This window comes from Lacerta agilis, chromosome 1 (assembly GCF_009819535.1).
Source record: "Lacerta agilis isolate rLacAgi1 chromosome 1, rLacAgi1.pri, whole genome shotgun sequence".
NCBI lineage: Eukaryota > Metazoa > Chordata > Lepidosauria > Squamata > Lacertidae > Lacerta > Lacerta agilis.
In genome coordinates this window covers 117,558,346-117,575,814 of record NC_046312.1, presented here as the reverse complement: position 1 = coordinate 117,575,814, position 17,469 = coordinate 117,558,346, and the positions used below count along the sequence as shown (strand labels likewise).

The following is a 17,469-nucleotide window of genomic DNA, read 5'->3' as shown; positions in this document are numbered from 1 at the left end:
TTTAACTCTGCTCAATACATATCATATCCGTAATTGCCATAGACCTATATGTGCTTTTATAGGCTACAGGGCCTGCAAGCATGCACACAATTTATGGTGTACCATAAACTCTACAGAAATTAATTTTGATGAAATTTTAGCCCATATCCATACAGATTTTTTATTATTATTATTATTTTTTTAAAAAAAAAACCTTCTACTGGAACCAAAATAACAGAGTTTTCCAAACACAAATACAATTGTAGAGGGACAATTTTGGGGATCACAATTAACCCTTTCCTCCCCAGATTTGACCCCCACACACACACACCTGGGAAATCACCACTCTCCTGCCACAATTACCGGTAGGCTTGGAAAAAGTCCTATACAGTTGTACCTGCACCAAATGGGATCCGTACCGGAAGTCCATTGACTTCCAAAACGCTTGCAAACCAAGGCGCGGCTTCTAATTTGGCTGCAGGAAGCTCCTGCAGCCAATCAGAAGCTGCAGAGGACGTTCGGGTTCCAAAGAACATTCGTAAACCGGAAAACTCACTTCCAGGTTTGCAGCATTCGGGAGCCAAAGCGTTCGAGTTGCAAGGCGTTCATCAACCAAGAAGAAGAAGAAGAGTTTGGATTTGATATCCCGCTTTTCACTACCCGAAGGAATCTCAAAGCAGCTAACATTCTCCTTTTCCCTTCCTCCCCCACAACAAACACTCAGTGAGGTGAGTGGGGCTGAGAGACTTCAGAGAAGTGTGACTAGCCCAAGGTCACCCAGCAGCTGCATGCGGAGGAGTGGAGACGCGAACCCGGTTCCCCAGATTACGAGTCTACCGCTCTTAACCACTTAACCAAGGTACGGCCATATTGATTCCAGTAGAAGGTTCCCCCCAGTCTAATTGTTGCAGTGTGTGTGTGTGTGTGATCAGAGTGAAGCTGCCTCCTCACCTGTACTCTTCAGGAAGATCAACCATTCCTTCTCATTAAACTTGGGGGAGGGAGAGCAAAAACAGTTTTTTTAAGCCTTATGGCTTAGGTGAGTGTGCCTATTGTAGACATTTGTGTGTTTGTGTGTACACGGCTGCAGCATGCAGGCAGCAGCCACTCAGGCTTTTTCGGTTTGCAAGTGGGCCCATGGGCCCCATAAGATTGACGACCTGTATTATAAATCATACACAAACCATTAGTGCTTCTTTAGAATGCTTTACATCTCACTTCAGGTCCTAATTTCTTTTTGCAGAAGTGTGATCTATTAAATGTTTAAACAAAGCCAAAGATTGCAAGCAAAGTTCAGAAAATTATCAGCCAGCGCTGTATCTGGAAAGACTTCTGCGTTCTCAAACAATCCCCTTTGGTTTCGATTGCTAGCCCTGAAGGCAAATTAAACCAGATTTTCCACATTGTCAAAAGGAGCAGCAACATACAAGAGAGATCTTGGAAAACCTGCTCTTTGTAGAAGTTCACGTGTATATACCCTGGAGTCCAAAATCCGTAATTCCTCAGAGCTGTTTTCCACATTATAATTGTTGACACTGGTATTCCCTTGCTACTCAATCCCACATTAAAGCCTACTGCCTACGTATGAAAAACACACACAGATATGCAGAGAATCTAGTGGCACACGGTTACTGCAATGTGCCTTGTAGATTTGTGCCTGGACTCTATGCTTTTAGTTACAGGTAGGTATCCGTGTTGGTCTGCCATAGTCAAAACAAACTAAAAGAAAAAATTCCTTCCAGTAGCACCTTAGAGACCAACTAAGTTTGTTCTTGATATGAGCTTTCGTGTGCATGCACACTTCTACAGATACACTGAAACAGAAGTCACCAGATCCTTAAATATAGTGAGGGTGTGGGGAGGGGTATTTCTCAGAAGGATGGTGGGAATGTCAACCCCTTCCTAAAACCATTCGCTCCCTCCATTTTTATATAGGCTACCAGAAGCTTTCTTCAAGTAAACAGCGTTCAAGTGAGCAAAGTCTGTAAAATGTAAATTGTAATCCTCAAACAAACAAACAAACGATTAACCCCACAGAAGTCATAGAACCAGTCCAACAAACTTGTTTCAATGACTTGATATTATCTGTAACTTTGGATTTTTTTTAAAAAAAAAAACCTGAAAATCATATTCTAACACACTCACTGGAACAATTAATTTTTTTGGTATGTACTGAATGTTAAGAATTGTTCCACATGAATAGTCAAATGCAAAAATATGATTTCCTTTCAAAATGAAATCCTGAGTTCAACAGGGAGCTCTACAATTATATGCACACATTTTCAATCAAGAACTTACCAGCCAAAACCCAACATCTCTTGATCACAGACACAACCAAAGGGATCTGCATTTCAGCAAAGTTCAATTTCCTTGCGCTTGGCAGGTTTAAGGAACTTCAGAATGATTTATATGGTGCCTGCGTGAATTCAAGCTATACATCCATATACATCCATATAAACCGCCAAAGATTATCAGATGTGGACAGAAATGTGTTTGTGAAATATTAAAGCACAACTATATAAACCAATGCACTATTCAAACCTTCATGCAACAACCAATGAGTATTATTGTATTCCCATCCACGTTCCAGTTTTAATATGACTTACCAATTTAACATCAACATTTGTTGCATTAGCATCCAAAGAGTTCTCTAATAGTTCTTTAACCACACTGACAACCGATGTTATCACCTGTGAACTCGAAACCAGCCGGATAGTTTCTGCTGCCAATTGCTTCATTTCTAGGCTTTCAGGATCAAATCTGAACAGGGAAATATAAATAGCACAATTTTATTAATGTAGTTTTTTAAAAAAATTGTTCATTTCCAACACAGAAGTGAGTGGGGTAAAATATAAAATAAGACAGAAGCACAGAACAATGTTAAATTGCAGGTGTCGTTTTACTGAACTCGGTACCTGTTGCATACTGCATGTATAATCAGAGCCTACTTCAGTAAATATCAATTCATTAGTGGAAATAATGTAGGCCATCCTTCTCAAATATATACAGCTATGTTCCTGCAACGCTTGGTTTATCTTCAGGGACCAATTTAACACAAAAGCTCACACCAAGAACAAACTTAGTTGGTCTCTAAGGTGCTACTGGAAGGAATTTTTTTATTTTTTATTTTCTTTTGACTATGGCAGACCAACACGGTTACCTACCTGTAACTGGAAAGAATGTAGTTGGTCAAGGGAGCTGTGGGCTCCAAAAGGTTGAAAACTTCTACAGTAGAGAACAAGCTCTTAATCTCAGGGCCGTGGGTTCCAGCCCCATGTTGGACAAAAGATTCCTGCGTTGCAGGGGGTTGAACTAGATGAGGCCTTGAGGTCGCTTCCTACTCTACGATTCTACGATCTGCAGATGACATTGCATAAGAACACAAGAAGAGCCCACTGGATCAGGCCAAAAGCCAATCTAATCCAGCATTCTGGTCTCACAGTGGCCAACCAGTTGCCTATGGAGAGCCCCAAAGTAGGAACTGAGCACAATTTTAACACTCCCAAGAAATCCTGTTGACAGCAAGACCCACGCCATGCATGCTTTGCGACTGGGCTATTACTCTGGGAAGGAAAGAAGCCAAAACATCCCACAGCACTGTGGACATTAGATGGCGTTCACACCGCAATAAATTCCCCCTTTTTTGCTCTCTTTTACCAAGAAGCATATTTTTTTTAAAAAAATGTAGAAAGTGAATTCTACCGCCCACCCTTCAACAGAGTGATTTAAAAAGTGAAGGTGGTCGCCGCGGCGCAGTGAGTCAGTGTGCCTGTCTGTTAACCAGAAGCAAGGGGGCCAACTTGAATAAAATATTGTGGGGCCCTCAGGTAAACCCTGCCCTGCATAACTGACCACAAGACACGGTGCATGCATACCATTTAAATGGCAATGCCCATCAACTTGGAAAGGGGTGGCCCCCTCAAATATTTTATTAGGGGGCATGGGCGTATTCAGGATTATGTGGGGGGGGGTGGAACCGAGTTATCTGCAATGGTTAAGTATTTTTATTTATGGACTTGCACCTCCTGGCTACATTCAGGTTAGGGGTGTGTGTGTGTGTGTGTGTGTGCTGAAGAGGACCTCAGCTCCTAGGAGCTGACTCCTACAACCAGAAAGCTGGTGGCTGGAGCCAAGCCAGTGACAACTGCGAGCAGGATAGCTGCATTGCAAGGTTGGGCTAGATGACCCTGGGGGATCCCACCCGGATCCCTCCCAACTCTACAATTCTGTGATTCTATGTGCAGTACTGTATTTGCATACTGAACTCAGTTTTTAGATGCCATTGCACGGGGGGGGGGGACACACAAAAATAACAGAACCTTAAGTTTCTTAGCCCCACAAAGCTTCGCACCCACCCCACCCCCCATACTCTCTTCCTCCTCCAAGGTGCAACTTCTTCCTTCCTTCGCATCCGGTGCCACAAGCCAGGCCTATAGCAAAGCGCAGTTAGATCCTCGGACTCGGAGCAGGGGTACCAACTTGAATAAAATATTGAGGGTGGGGTGGCGATAATCGATCGCATGACGCGGCGCATGCACGCCAATTGAATTGCAATGCCTCCAATACTGCAATGTTTTATATGGGGGGGGGGTGTTGGGGCGAAGGAACCCCGGTCCCCAGGAACTGTCTCTTATGCAAAACAAACAAACAAACAGTCCCCCTGCACCCAAAAAAGCAGCTCGTCAGGCCGGCTCTCCGCTACCTGTTCCGGGGCGGTCACGCCAGCCGGCCGAAGAAACTCCCCCTTCTCTCCGCTCTCCGCCTCCGGGAACGAGGCGCGCTCCGAGCCGCTCCCACCACCGCGCGCGCACACACACCTCGGCCGGAGGAGCAGCAGCAGCAGCGTGGGCGGGGCCGAGACGCCCCGGCCAATCAGCTGCTCCGCCTGCTCCCAGGGCAACGTTCCACGGCGGTGGCCAGAAGGGGCGGGCAGCGTTCGGAGCGAGCCTGGGCTGCTGAGGAGGGTCCGTCGCCTAGTGCATCTCCCTTCCCGGTAAGGGCGAAGAAGGCGCGCCGTTCCGCGGGGCGGGTAAGTGCATGGATGGTTGTGTGTGTGTATGTGTGCGCGCGCCCTCGGCGCGAAGGCAGTCGTTATGCAACTGGTGGCGGCGGCGGCGGTGCGCGGGGCCGTGCGCTCCGTGCAAGCGCGGCTCCTCTGCGCAACAAAAGGCGGCTGCACCCTTCAAAGAACAATGCAGACAGCCCTGCTGCTGCGGCGGCGGCGGCGTCCTGTAGGCATTGCACGGAGGCCTCTTCTCACTGCTGCCGCTGCCTCTGGTATTTAAATGCAGTAATGCTTTAGAGGTGTGTTCCCCTTCTTTTTCGCAAAGGCGCACCTCTCTGCTTCGAGACAAAGGATCCTCAGTAAGCTGCCGTCATTTCTCGGGCCGAGCCCGTTGCATCTGCCATGATCAGGGTGTCAGGACTGGTGGCGATGGTGTGCTGCTGGCAAGGAGAGAGAGAAATGAATGCAGACGTTGCCGAAACAAATGGTGGTGGTGGTTGCTAGTGCGTGGTTGCTGAACGCAAAAAGTGGCTTGAGCTGGGGGGGGGGGGAATAGACGTGCAGTTTTGCTTGGCCCACACTGGGGTGTGAACCGGAGGAGGAAGAGGAGGAAACGATGTTTACCTTTTCCCCATATATACTGCACCCCATAGAGAGAGACGTAGTTGTGTATCCTGTTGCAAGTAGGAATGCACCCCGAGGCGTGCACATTTTAGAACGTGGTGAAACAATGGTCTCTAGCCCTGGAAGCAAACTATTGTGAAAGAGTTCTTCTCTGCTTTCTTTTATAGTCAGGTGTTGTTTGCAAGCGACATGCCCGTATCCTTGCCATTAAAGCTGTTTTGGAGAGCTTTGGTTTATAGAGGAGCTAGCACCCCAACCATCTCCAGATCTAAAAAGTTCCAACTCGTGAGAAAGTATGCAGTTTTATTGCTAGATGAGCCTCACTTGATTTACTGGGGCAGTGATTAATTTTCAAGTACGCACATTTTTTATAATGCCCTAAGTCTATGTGCTTGGGTCTTGTACTTAATTGTCTTGAGGATCTTGTAGTCTTGAGAATAATTGTTACTCAGGTGTGGGTGGGTGCGGTCAATTTACATTAAACTTTATTCTCATTTGGGGACTCAGGTGGGTGAGTATGCACATATTGGAGGGACTAGAACATTGTTTTCAAGGAAGCATCCTTCACCAGTCAGGTATTATGCGTACGATAAGGAAAATGCAAAAGGGAGTGAACATTCTGTTTAAAAATGCAAAAGGGAGTGGACATTCTGTTTAAAATTGACAACACACTTGCTAGTGTCTCCTTGGAAATAAGACTCAGACCTGACATGGGCTTTTCCACAAAGTCTCTATTCCCAACATACTTGGTTAATGTAAATTATTCTCATCCTTAGTGTCAGTCATTTCTTGAATGACAGAACTGGATCCCCATTATTAAGAAGATACAATTGAACTCTTTAAAAAAAGAAGAAGACGTGAGTTTTAGGAAACTGATAATTTTACACTCTCTCGTCTTCTTTCATCCAAAATATAAACAAATCTAGAAATGATATCATCCAGGGGTCCTTTACCTTTTTACCTGTTCTTAAATTGACCTTTTTGTTTATACAGAATTCTGTGACTGATTTTACATTACGTATAGTGCATTGAAATAAGCATTCAGTGTGTGTTTTTAAGCCTGGTGTTTAGGTAATGTTAACTACTGTTAACATTTTATGCTTAAATTCTGAATATTTCTGAGTAGGGAGTTGACTACACTTTATAGAATAGCCTTGCAAAACTTACTTCCCTCCCTAATTTGGGAGGGGAGGGACTTATTCTATGGAAGGTCATAAATTTGATCTGTGATTGACTAACTGCATAAAATTGCAGCAACCTCTAAAACTGACAGCTTATAAAAATTCCAAAAGATTATTTAACTTCCATCAGTCGTAACTCTTTGTTTGCTGGGGAGGTGTGTGTGTGATATATGTGGAATGTTTGTTGCCTTGAAGGCAAATGAAACTAAAGTCTGTTGAAACTAAAGTGCCTCTGAACTCGAGCCACAAACATTGCTGCCAGGTAGGGATAGGTCTACTTGTAAAAATGGACATACTGTGCATGTAGTTTTGCAGCAGAGTTAAAAAGCAAGCCCGAAGTTGGTGATACACTGTTTTGAAATACCATTGTTTTAACCCAGAGATCCCCAAACAAAGGCCCAGGGGCCGGGTGCTGCCCAATCGCCTTCTAAATGCGGCTCGTGGACAGCCCGGGAATCAGCGTGTTTTTACATGAGTAGAATGTGTCCTTTTATTTAAAATGCATCTCTGGGTTATTTGTGGGGCATAGGAATTCATTCATTTATTTTTTTCAAAATATAGTCCGCCCTCGCCTGCCCCCTAGGTCTGAGGGACAGTGCTGAAAAAGTTTGCTGACCCCTTTTTTAACCTATGAAAAAGACGCTAAAGGTGTTTTGTGCAGCAATTACTTGTTATGATCACGTCTGTAGTCTGCCAGTGGTATGTAGAATGTAACAGGTATCCCTGACAAAGCATACTTTCTGTCAACCTTCCTGCAATATTACTTTTCAGAATAAGAAAAGAAGATGAACGTCGGGGTTGCCCACAGTGAAGTTAACCCCAACACAAGAGTAATGAACAGCAGAGGAATGTGGCTAACATACGCTCTTGGGGTTGGCTTGCTCCATATTGTCTTGCTCAGCATCCCGTTCTTCAGTGTTCCGGTTGCATGGACCTTAACCAATGTTATTCACAATTTGGTAAGTACCCTACGAAGTGAATGGAGAAAGAAAGGTGATACTAAGATACCGGTTACGAGATAGAGGCCTGGGGAAGGCTCCTTTCCCAGAAGGAGAAATTGAGACTGTCGAATATTGTCTTGAAATTTGTCAAAACAGAAATGTCATTGGAGTAAATCCATTCCGTTAAAATGTTTAATCTCATCGTCTGGATGTAGAATGATATATTGGGGGGGGGGCCTCTTAACACACGCAAGGACATAAAACAGGAACAAAAATAAACATTAGGAATATTCAAATAAAATGGCCATTGAAAGCACTCTTGCTCATCTGAAAACTCATGAGGAATCTAAAGGACTTCTTTGGACCTCTAGAGCAGGCTTCCTCAAACTCAGTTCTCCAGATGTTTTGAGACTACAATTCCCATCATCCCTGGCCACTGGTCCTGCTAGGTAGGAATCATGGGAGTTGTAGGCCAAAAACATCTGGAGGGCTGAGGTTGAGGAAGCCTACTCTAGAGGAACAATTGTGTTCAATCCAGGGCGCTGGATTCTGAACCCCAGCTATGCAGCTTGAGGGTTGTAGGTCCCCTCCTGAGGTGACATTACTTGCTGCCCACAACTGGCAGAGTCTAGAGCAGGCTTCCTCAAACTCGGCTCTCCAGATGTTTTGAGACTACAATTCCCATCATCCCTGGCCACTGGTCCTGCTAGCTAGGAATCATGGGAGTTGTAGGCCAAAAACATGGTGCGCCAAGTTTGAAGTAGCCCGGTCTAGAGTTCTTCAAGAACCCATGGGTCACTTCCCTACTGGCCTGCATGTGCTCCTCCCTTTGAAAATGGCCAGGGGGACTTCGGGGGTCCTCTCACATTTCTTGAAGGAGTAGGCACTTAGCCGCTGCAAGAAAAGAAGCCTGCTCTCCAACTAGCTCCTCCATAGAGGAATGAGAGAGTTCTGCAGAGGTCTCTGTGAAGATAATGGGGCTCTGGGTTAATAATTTCCCATTTTTTGTGGAAAGGACATCTGTTGCATGCTCCTTCTCGACTGGCTAACTCCACAGAGATGGGTTTAGGTTGCAAGCCATACTTTACTGAAAACCACCTTCATATACATGAGCTTTGATCCTTGTGTGCAACTGCAGGGTTTTAATTTTGCAAACTCTTTGCTACTGTTTGGCACAACATGTTAAGCATGCAGTAAAATCTTAATGAGAAATGCTATGACTGCCATATTCCCCTGGATAAACAAAGTGCCACCTCGGGGCCTAGGCCTCTGGGGCCTTTAGGAAGGACGGAGAGACTTAGCTGATGCAGGCAAATCTCTGAATAATGTTATGCAGGGAGGCATTTGGTTGATTAAAGCAAGCCAAAGTGGCTTCTTATTTTGTTTACCTTAAATGTCACATTTAAAGAGTCAAATTTACAACTTCTGACACAAGAGGCATCTTGGGGATATTACTCAGTGCTGTACCTATAAAATATCTCGGCTCTGATGAATTACTCCTGGCCAGTATTAATGCTGCCTTTAGAATTTAGTGTCGATTGTGACGGGCAGATAACTTGCTCGATTTCAGGCGCTATGATGGAGAAATGTGAGATATTAGACTGCAAATAATTTGCACGTTATCTGTCACTAATTAACATGTAGGTTGTAGGGAAAGGAAATAATTTTAAGTGAGCTGCTTTTACTGTACTGGAGTAATACACAAAGCTCCAGAAACACACTGGCCATTATTTAAAAAAAATATTGTTTTCTAGTACCAGATGATAGACTACTGTTTCTTTTGCTCTTCTCTGAGGAAAAAACAAAACTCCAGTGCTGCTCCTAAAAGCACCTGGAGCATTAAAATAGTCTTCCTGTACTTTTTGATAATGAAAAGGGAACAAATGATATATGAAAGAAAGGGACAACAACCAAGTCATATTTTGGGCCCTACCTTCAATTTGCACCTTCAATTTGTGATTGAGGGGGGAAAGGTGATTTAGAGTGAAGATTCAGGAGCCGCTTTGTCCTGCCGTGCCCTTTAGGTATCACAGACTTGATTATTTTACTTATTGAAAACATTTATATGCTGCTTAACATTTCAGAAATTTCCCAACTGGGTGCAGCCTGGGAATTCAACCTGTTTTGCATATGACCAATGCAAAGATTGGAGAACCTTACGAAACCATTTTGACTTTGAAACCCCTAGAAATGGGAGGTTGGAATGCTATGTTCTCCTTCAGTTGAAGGAGAGTGGAATATTGAGGACACTTAACACTCTTGACACCTAAAGAGACATACTTGAGAAATAAACGCCTTGTTACTTGAGAGCTCCTCTCGTGAAGTTACTGGTGCTTCACTGTCTCCACCTCGCGGACACTAAAATTGCCTTTAAATCGGCTTATCTGGGTCGCACACCCAGCTGCGAATTTCTCCAACACTGGTGTGACTTGCAGCTCAAGAAGCAATCTGGATCCCTGTTAAAGCCCTAAAAAGAGTACAGAACTTGAAACCTCTCCCCTTCGCCTTATCCAGTGTAATGTGTACTTTAACACACACACCCCTCCTTTTTTGTCATTGTTGCTCAAAATCAGAGGAGTCTTGCAGGGCCCAAAATTTTGCTTTGGCTGAAGTTAGCCACCCCCACTCATAGGGTTCCTCCAGAAAGACCACACAGTCTGTTTCTTTATCAACTATTCAACTTCCTCCAAGATAATCTAAGGGGGGGGTGTGATGAGGAGGCCAGCCACTGAGAACAATCACCATTTGTCTTGGCATTTCTGCATAGTCATTTGTCAAGCACGTGTACATATATGCAAACACAGAACAAATTTCTCCTTTCGTCCAGTAGCAATTCTTAATGCGGCATGATTTATTTCTCGCAGAGATTCTGTGTGGTTTTCTAATAACGCCACAGCTTGCCCTCTTTTATTTTATTTTTTCTCTCCACAGGGAATGTATGTATTTTTGCATGCTGTAAAGGGGACACCGTTTGAAACGCCCGACCAAGGTAAAGCAAGGCTGCTGACGCACTGGGAGCAGCTGGACTACGGCGTGCAGTTTACATCCTCCAGGAAATTCTTCACGATCTCTCCAATTATTTTGTAGGTTTGGTTCAACTATGGCAGTATTTGTAGTCTGGAAATTATGAAACAGTAATATTTGATGCGAAAAATCAGTTATTGCCTAGGGTATCAATGTGTGAAATCTGCAAAAAGAATAATAATACTTGGGTCACATAGGTTTTACACAATCCTTTACTTGTCTACTCAGAAGTAAGTCCCACTGAGTTCAGTAATTCCTCAAACAAAAGAACTCGTTTTCTTTCTGTTTAGCTGCTTAGAAACATAACCTTATTGCTGTTCCTGCCCTCAGGATACACCTACTGTAGTGAAGACTCTTAATTGTTTTTTCCTCCTCTTTTATCTTTCTTCTCCACCAACTAATGCAGTACCCATGGTATTCTAAGCCAGAGTCAAACTTTGAGCAACCTTATTACTACGGGTTGGTAATGCTCACAAGTGTTAGGAATGCCCTGTGGGCACTCTGTTGATCGTCTGTTTTTTGAAACAAGCAAAGTAGCAAACTAGATTGTGAAACATGAACTATACAGAGGAATGTATTTGTTCATTGGCAGCTCAGTAGGTATTGCAAATACGTTATGCAACAACCTGAAATATCTCGAGTAGACTGCTGGCATTCAGCTACAGTATAGAAACCGTTTTTACCATAGTATAAACATGGCAATTTGTTGTAGGTAAGTCACTGTCTGTCTGCATCCCCGCTTCCTACTCGTAATGATTTATGAGGTATTCTATATGATGGTTTGAGTGCTTGGGGAAAGTGCTTTTGTGAATGGATGCTAATTGTCTTGCAAGCCACATACCAGAAAGTCTAACCCAGGGGTCAGCAACCTTTTTCAGCCATGGGCCGGTCCACCGTCCCTCAGACCATGTGGTGGGCCGGACTATATTTTGAAGGCGGGGAAAATGAACGAATTCCTATGCCCCACAAATAACCCAGAGATGCATTTTAAATAAAAGCACACATTCTGCTCATGGAACAACACAAGGCAGGCCCCACAAATAACCCAGAGATGCATTTTAAGTAAAAGGACACATTCTACTCGTGTAAAAACATGCTGATTCCCGGACCGTCCGCGGGCCAGATTTAGAAGGTGATCGGGCCGCACCCTGCCCCCGGGCCTTAGGTTTCCTACCCCCGGTCTAATCCCTTAAAAGTTCCTGTGACTTCTGCAGTTGGAAATATTTTGTAATAAATGCGTATTCTTTGCTGAGATTTCCCCCTTGAACCAATTGTCAGTTCTGAAGTGGTAACTTTATGCATACCCTTCATTAAAAAGAAATTTCTTTCTTTCCTTCTGCCCTGTCCTGGAACCTTATATCAGTGTTAACTCCCCCTTTGTTTTTCTGCAGGTATTTCCTGGCAAGCTTCTACACAAAATATGATCCGGCACATTTCATCCTAAACACGGCTTCTCTCTTAAGCGTACTTATTCCTAAGTTGCCACAGCTGCATGGAGTCAGAATCTTTGGGATCAACAAGTATTAAGCAGGAGAAACGAAACTTAAGAGCAATCTGACCAGAACATGGCATTGGCTGCTTGTTTCCCTTGGTAGAAGAAACAGTTTGCAGAGCCACTTATCTAACAATCTACAACAAGACTTTTCTACTCCCAAGATGTGTGCTATTCTTTCAAAGCTATGCGGGAGAGGAATAAGTCTTTCTGAAGACGTATCAAACTTAAGTGGTGTATCTTTGGAGGAAAGGCTTTGCATAAGGATCTAGGCAGGCCTAGTTCTATTATGTTAGGTGCACTGGCAGGATATATGCCAAGCTAGCATAAATGAGTCTCAAAAGGAGAACGAGTAATTTGATTGAAGCATAGGCATAATGTTTCACAAGCTTAAGACAGCTGTGGTAACGCAAAGTGCATTAGGAAAAGAAGGGGAATTGCCCCAGTTCTCCATTGTAAGAGATGAGTATGGTTTAAATGCTGTAAAGTAGCCAGTTAATGCTTTTTGGGTGTTTTTAAATTTTATTATTTTACATCCAGGATTTTATCTCCAGCTGCAGGAGTTGCCAGGTTAACATTACACTAGCAAGTGCTATGACTCCATTGTAATGGGTTTCATGCAGTATCCGTTCAGGGGGCTGAGGTCAAATTTAAAGTCTTTATTTCATACAAATTTAAACCAATCAATAATGTTTTCCAGACAATGCTGATCATTCTAAAACATTCAGAGTATCTAAACTTACAAAATGATCTGTAGGAACTGGGTTCTTTCCTGCTTTGGCTAACCTTAGTGGCTGGGCTCATTAAGAACGAGATATTTCGCCTTCAGTGCAAACCGCTAAATAATTTTTCACTTCCAGAGAGGGCTCGCAAAAATGAGAGAGCCCTGTTTCAGTTAGTAGAAACGCTGTCTCCCGTAGAATATCTGGCCTTGTACAGGCAACAACCATTTTGCACGGGAGTTCTGGACCTCACCCCACCCCACCCCGGTGTGCGTCGGCTGAGTTCGCATAAGCCCGCTCTGCTCTGTTGTGCCCACGCGCCCTTTTCCGGATACTTCCTTGTTGCACGTGTGCCATTACACACATATTGGACACGTGCAAAACATTCGTTGCCTGTACTCAGCTGGAAAGTGCCACGTGATGGGAAACACGCAACACCATAATGTGTTGCCTCCAGATTTCCGCACCCACCCCCTTGTGCTTTACGCAAGTTGTGAAAATTAAGGGTGGACTGCAAGCTTGATTAGAACTGTGTAAACTGGGGAAAATTTTGCCTTAAGAGCTTAAGGTCTTTGTTTCGGTGGTTGGTGCTACCACACCCGGTATCAGCATATGCACAAACAACCTGATATGGCAAATACCTCTTGGAGAAATCATTTTGTGTAACCCAAGGAAGAGGCGTGTGTTTCCCCCTGTTGAATGGGGGCCAAAGACCAAAACCTTGCTTCAATTTAGACTCTGCCTCATTGCCCACAGAGACGTGTGAATTCAAGCTGGTAGTGATTATGCACTAATGGGCTACTTTCAATAAACTATACTTTCCTTGGACTCTGCAAATGTCTGTTAAAATATCAATGTTTTATATTAATAAAGTGAATGACTTTGAGACGGATCATATCAATACAGTACATTGTTAAGCGCAGTTCGCTGTACCAAAAAAAAAATGCAAGCATAACAAATTGTAAATAGGATTATAGTTGTAATGTAGGGCTAGTGTTTGAAACACTACGTACTAAAAATGTATGAAGAATTGAGCAAGAAGCATTTTCAACAATTCTCTAAGACACTGATGTGGTAAGGGTTTTCTGTCTGCCTTTTGACATTTCCCCTCAAATCTGATTTCTGTGATTTATTCAGATTAAAGGAAAAAATGCCCTAAGAAGCCTTTTCATTTGTTTAAAAAAATGAATTAATTGGTGCCCCATTTTGCTTCCCTTCTGTAAGCTAACATGGCAGGTTAAGGCTTGCTTACACAATGTGTTTTGCCTGACCTTATGTGAAAATTGTCACATTAGATGGCCTATGTGGCAAGAAAAATATGGGTCACTGTTAGCATTCATCTGTCTCGGGAGACAGTGGAGGAGTGCACCTTTGGGGTAGAAGTCAAACTGTTGGAAGGTTACAGCGCTTTTAAGTCATTTAGGCTTGCCTCTTCCACTTTCCACTTGTATTTTGCTTTTGATTCCGCTGAAAGCTGAAGTGGAGAGTGCAACTATTACCCCATTGAAATTACTCATGCATCAAGTGAGTAACCAGACAGCTACCCTGGGTCACTGGGTTTGGTTTGCATAGTCATTCCAGTAAGCTTTTGCCAAGTTGCAGTATTATAACATTTAAAGAATAAAAACTGAAAAGCCTAAGGTAAAGTAGTGCAGGTCATGCACAACATACTGAACTTATTCCAAAGTACATAATTAAGACTTGATGGGCCGATCGTAGTTCATGAACTGAGTATCAGTAGTCTTTCCCTTCCTTCCCAGTAACCACACAGAGTTGGATAGGGAAACGTGAAGTAAGAAGTTGCCTTCACTTTGCCTTGATCTCTAGGCCTCTACCAGGGGTCAGCAACCTTTTTCAGCCGTGGGCCAGTCCATCATCGCTCAGACCATGTGGTGGGCCGGAGTATATCTTGGAAAAAAATATATGAACGAATTCCTATGCCCCACAAATAACCCAGAGATGCATTTTAAATAAAAGCACATACTTGTGTAAAAACACCAGGCAGGCCCCACAAATAACCCAGAGATGCATTTTAAATAAAAGGAGACATTCTACTCGTGTAAAAACACATTGATTCCCGGACTGTCTGTGGACCAGATTGAGAAGGCAATTAGGCCACATCCGGTCCCCGGGCCTTAGGTTGCCTACCCCTGGCCTATATCCTATCTCTACCAACTGTGTTGCTAACAGAAATAGCAGGTGGGAATGTCGTCCTGCCCATTCACTGGATGAGCACTTTACTAGTTTGTTTAAAATTTGCAGTTAAGGACTAAAAGATCTTAAATGCAAACATTGTTTCATTATCAGCCACTGCAATATTTAAATCTGATACGATACACTTTTCTAGCATTAAATGAAGTAACTTTGCATAATATTCCAAATGGCAAACTTCAGTTTTCTGACTATAGTACAACTAGGGTTGCCTAGAGAACTTGTATAGCCTATTGGGGATGGGGAGAGAGCCAAACCTGATGAAATTCTGCCTTCTGTGTACAGTAATTTCTAAAGAACTGTTTGGGGAAGTTTTTAATGTCTGATGTTTTATCGCTTTTATATTATCATCATCATCATTAATTCTGTTGGGAGCCACCCAGAGTGTCTGGGGAAACCCAGCCAGATGGGTGGGGTATAAATAAATTATTATTATTATTATTATTATTATTATTATTATTATTATTATTATTATTGCTACTACATTTCTAAAGATGTAATATAAATCAGTCCTTTAGTGGCCATACCTCCTAACCCTAACAGCTGATTTTAAAATGGAATTCTAAAATACTGTTCCCACTTTTAAGTTGCTGCAAATTTCAAAGGAAGTTTTATAGTAGTTATATTAAAGATTTTTAAAGAAAAAAGCGGACAAAACATTGTGGTCACAAGCTCAATATTAGTCGTGCATTCACAGTATATGACAATAGTGGATCAAATACTGTTTTAACTGTAAATATGGCTACTGATTTGAATGCAGGGTGATTATTAACTTACTAAATTATTATGTAGCAAGAACTGTGTAACTAGAAATTATTAGAGGAACAACTGATTGCCCTTTCATGTGGCGTGCTGCAGGCTCCTGTTTTTTTTTTGGGGGGGGTGCTCAAGTTATTCCAAGCTCATTTAAGGACCAAATATTTGTTTCAGCTGGACAAAATAAATGGGAGTAACTGGTTTTAGAATTAGAGGATAAGCCACCCAGATACATACACATATCTAAGGAATGTTAACCTTCAGCTTGAACAATAAAGAGGATTTAATGGAAGAAATGCTATATCTCAGAGTGCTATATCTCAGCAACGCTAAAAAAGTGAGTGACGGAAGCTTTGTACAGCCACGTGTTTTTTTTTAATCAGTTGCTGTTTGTGAAAGCTTTTGACCCTATTATCACTGGAGAAAACACAAGGAACGTTACAACATTCAGAACTGGCCTGGACTTTGGATACAAAGTGACTCATTTTGTCCAAGACATCTTCTTTCCAAATATCCAGAAATAGAATATTATGCAGCTTCATGTTTGGGAGATCATGTGACAGCTTACCTGACTTACGGAGTTTGAACACTTGTATCCATAAACTCTTGGAAGTTTCTTGCACTGCTGTGGCTTACTTCCTTTCAGTCTGCTTTTGCTCTGATATTGTATCGGTGTTTTTTGTTTGTTTGTTTTTGCATATACACATTGTTTTTCTATAATGGAAAAAGCAAGTACTAAAAAACTGAACTTTGGGTTGTTATAAGAAAATACTGCTCCTTTTCCCTTATGGGGTATCTAAGAGCCAGTATGGAGTCCTTAAGTAGGTCCCCTATCAGAAGGAGAAAATAACAGAGGCCAACCAGAGAATATTGAGAAGCAATTAATAAAGCCTGATCTTTATTAAGAAGAAGAAGAAGAAGAAGAAGAAGAGTTTGGATTTGATATCCCGCTTTTCACTACCCAAAGGAGTCTCAAAGCGGCTAACATTCTCCTTTCCCTTCCTCCCCCACAACAAACACTCTGTGAGGTGAGTGGGGCTGAGAGACTTCAGAGAAGTGTGACTAGCCCAAGGTCACCCAGCAGCTGCATGTGGAGGAGTGCAGACACGAACCCAGTTCCCCAGATTACGAGTCTGCCGCTCTTAACCACTACACCAAACTGTTGCAACAGGGTGCTCACTACCAGGTAAAAAGGTAAAGGACCCCTGGACAGTTAAGTCCAGTCAAAGGTAACTATGGAGTTGCAGCGATCATCTCACTTTCAGGCCAAGGGAGCTGGCGTTGGTCTGCAGACAGCTTTCCGGGTCATATGGGCAGCATGACTAAACCGCTTCTGGTGCAACGGGACACCGTGACGGAAACCAGAGCGCACAGAAACCCCGTTTACCTTCCTGCCACAGCGGTACCTATTTACTTGCATTGGCATGCTTTCAAACTGCTAGGTTAGCAGGAGCTGGGACAGAGCGACGGGAGCTCACCCGGTCACAGGGATTTGAACTGCCAACCTTCTGATCGGCAAACCCAAGAGGCTCAG

General features: G+C 43.1%; 2 protein-coding genes across 5 annotated transcripts in view; one reads left to right on the top strand and one right to left on the bottom strand.

Annotated features, from left to right (window-relative positions):
• Positions 1-4,756, bottom strand: part of PMS1 (PMS1 homolog 1, mismatch repair system component) — a 44,937-nt gene extending 40,181 nt beyond the window's left edge. For 2 of the 3 annotated variants that reach the window (XM_033168660.1, XM_033168673.1), the window contains exons 1-2: positions 4,682-4,756; positions 2,586-2,739 (exon numbers count right to left, since the gene is read on the bottom strand). In XM_033168660.1, the coding sequence (XP_033024551.1) occupies positions 2,586-2,717 (132 nt within the window). In that variant the 5' untranslated portion in view covers positions 2,718-2,739; positions 4,682-4,756. The remainder of the gene's footprint in view (positions 1-2,585; positions 2,740-4,681) is intronic. The other variant, XM_033168666.1, reaches the window with a different exon arrangement.
• A 154-nt stretch (positions 4,757-4,910) lies between these two features.
• Positions 4,911-14,127, top strand: ORMDL1 (ORMDL sphingolipid biosynthesis regulator 1). Of its 2 annotated transcripts, none has more exons than XM_033168641.1 (4): positions 4,911-5,008; positions 7,561-7,748; positions 10,662-10,813; positions 12,146-14,127. In XM_033168641.1, exons 2-4 carry the CDS (start codon positions 7,575-7,577, stop codon positions 12,279-12,281), a joined length of 462 nt encoding a protein of 153 aa, XP_033024532.1. In that variant the 5' UTR covers positions 4,911-5,008; positions 7,561-7,574; the 3' UTR covers positions 12,282-14,127. The 2 variants fall into 2 exon arrangements, with proteins under 2 accessions (XP_033024532.1, XP_033024540.1); XM_033168649.1 differs by having other exon boundaries at positions 4,923-4,972.
• The last annotated feature ends 3,342 nt before the right edge of the window (positions 14,128-17,469 follow it).

What these genes read in the sequence shown, in the direction of transcription:
- ORMDL1 (XM_033168641.1), top strand. Translation starts at nt 7,575, where the DNA reads ATGAACGTCGGGGTTGCCCACAGTGAAGTTAACCCCAACACAAGAGTA. An exon ending in CCAATGTTATTCACAATTTG is followed by an intron (nt 7,749 to 10,661) that starts GTAAGTACCCTA and finishes TTCTCTCCACAG; the next exon opens with GGAATGTATGTATTTTTGCA. An exon ending in ACGATCTCTCCAATTATTTT is followed by an intron (nt 10,814 to 12,145) that starts GTAGGTTTGGTT and finishes GTTTTTCTGCAG; the next exon opens with GTATTTCCTGGCAAGCTTCT.